At 33.6% G+C, this 2411-nt stretch overlaps 1 protein-coding gene across 3 annotated transcripts in view; it reads right to left on the bottom strand.

Moving 5' to 3' along the window:
* Nucleotides 1-502: 502 nt before the first annotated feature.
* The window catches only part of LOC119585651 (nischarin-like), a 7379-nt gene continuing 5470 nt past the window's right edge, over nt 503-2411 (bottom strand). For all 3 annotated transcript variants that reach the window (XM_037934327.1, XM_037934325.1, XM_037934326.1), the window contains exon 5: nt 503-2043. In XM_037934327.1, coding sequence (XP_037790255.1) covers nt 1173-2043 — 871 coding nt within the window. In that variant the 3' untranslated portion in view covers nt 503-1172. The remainder of the gene's footprint in view (nt 2044-2411) is intronic.

Here is a 2411-nt window from a genome sequence, read left to right as displayed (position 1 = left end):
AAAACACTGTACACAGTTCATGTACCTGGCACCAATGATTTACATAAATTATGTGGTGTTATATCAGAGATAACTCTATTGTAACAAACATACAGGTCTTATCTTTTAAGAGCAGTAGCTCATGGACTTTAATTATAAATAATTCACTATACAATCCAGATCTAGCTCCCTATATATATTTTTTTTCTAATCCCAAACATAAAGATACATTCAAGAACTAGATTTTTGCAAATATACACTACAAAATCATCATTTTCAGAAGTCTCTTGACTTGGATGGTGTAAAAGAAATCATAATTTAAATATACTTTTTGTCGTATCAACATTTTCAGCAAGCTTTTTGAATGCCCTTCTTTTTAGTTAAAGCTCACTTTCCATGTCTCTCCCAGTTACTGTGTGTTGTTCTATACATCTAACTTTCACCTTAGTCACAAGTCACTGACCCTGTACAAGTTTAAGTACAATACATTTGTAGTTCTGCTTCTGGAATCATACAAAAAATCCCAAGTTAGCAATGTATTTTCATGCAAGACATGGCTTATATATGTATATTCCAAACAACCAATTATTGCATCCTGTTATAATTCCTCCTACTAATGTACCATCTTCAAAAAAACTACCTACCTGATAATGATGGAAATGATGATAATGACTGAAATTATTTCAGAAATCCAAAAAAAAATAAAAACTGTAAAAAGACTAATCAAAAGTAGCACAAAAGATCTTTGGAGTAAATTTCAAGTAATTCCAGATCTGTCAGATTGCATTAATACATATATATGTATATTCAGTAAATCAGCTGTACAGAAGAGATTCATGATCACTGAAGATTGATGCATACTAAACTGAACTAAGCTAACTTCATTAGCAACTTCTTGTAGTTAAATATAATTATTTTACCATAATTCAAAATTGTTTATGGAATTATTGTACTTCTTGCATAACAAGTAATATTTCTGTGATTTTTCATTTGTGTTATATATCTATTCTAGTAAATCATACAGTACATAAAGAAAATCAACATCTGAAGAAAAACAATCATTTACACATCTGATAACATGACATTAACAAAAATCTGCTTCAGCTTTGTCGCACTGGTAGGCAAGTCTAACACTGGCATATAATTGGTCCTTTTAGAAATGCAAATCATATATCTTAAATCATACACAGCTTTCATTTTGTCACAGATGACTCACTGGCTGCTGTAGCAACATCAGGAGGTATGAAAGACAGTGTTGTTGTGGTTGTTGGCATAGGATTAGTTATGCTTAATGTCGGGAGCCTGCCTTCTCTTGATGCTCTGATGGCCTGGAGAACTGCCACAGTGTCTAGTTCCCTTTGTGTTGGCCGCTCATTGTCTAAGCAGATTTCTGAGGCTCTCTGGCCAAATAATTCAAGCACTTTTGTGCGGTAATCAAGCACCGTTGCCACAGGATTTCCTGTGATAATGAGGATTTCAAGGCATGGAAGACGTGATACATGGCTGACTTCAGAAATCTCACATATGTTGTTGGTGGACACATTCAGTGTTGCCAAAGAATAAAGCTTATTCAGTCCTTCCAAGGAAGTGAGATTATTCTGAGACAGATCCAACTCTACTACATTGCCAAGTTTTGTGTGCATGTTTTCCAAACTTGTAAAGAGATTATTGGCAAGAGATAAGGATACTAAATTCGGGAGTTTAGTCAGATTTTCCACTGAGGTCAACTTATTACGGCTTAGGTCTAACCTTTCGACTTTGGGTGCCAAGGTGATTGAGTCATCAATCTTTGTGATACTGTTACAACTAAAGTCAATACTTCTGAGCTGCAACCATTTGTAAGGATCTGAACCCTCAACCGTTTCCTTGTAAATTGCATCACAAAGAAGTATTTCGTGAATTTGCTTCATGTCACTGTCGTCGACTTTCAGTGACCAAGTAGTTCTTCTTACTGCTCCTAAATGGCCAATCTGGGATATACTTGCATTCTTCACAGACAGAGTTTCTAAACTTTTAAAGGTGTTAAGTGTGTAAGAAAGGCTATTTTCTATAATGTTGCTAGTCCTGTAGAGAAATAGTTAAAAGTACATTAATTCTAACTGAACCCAAGTTTCCATGAGCTTTCCTTATCATTACATTCTACTCAAAGATATGATTATTCATTAGTGAGTATTTGGCTACTACATGAACATTCAAGTAATTTTATAACCAGCAATCTATTTTCAGACAGGTGTAACCCCCAAAATAAATAATTATCTCTGAAATGAAAAATATCAGTATCTAAGAAGGATCCCATTCTATTTCAAAAGTCATACAAAACCCCACTGAAATTGCAGATGCAAGATTTGAAATTTTGAGTAAAAAAAAATTCTGTAATTATAGTTTTAATGATATAATTTCCATAAGTCTAACCATTATATTTTAAGAAACTT

Source organism: Penaeus monodon, chromosome 20, assembly GCF_015228065.2.
Source record: "Penaeus monodon isolate SGIC_2016 chromosome 20, NSTDA_Pmon_1, whole genome shotgun sequence".
NCBI classification, from domain to species: Eukaryota; Metazoa; Arthropoda; class Malacostraca; order Decapoda; family Penaeidae; genus Penaeus; species Penaeus monodon.
Note: the sequence above shows the minus strand (reverse complement) of the source record. Positions and strands in the feature narration are given on the sequence as shown.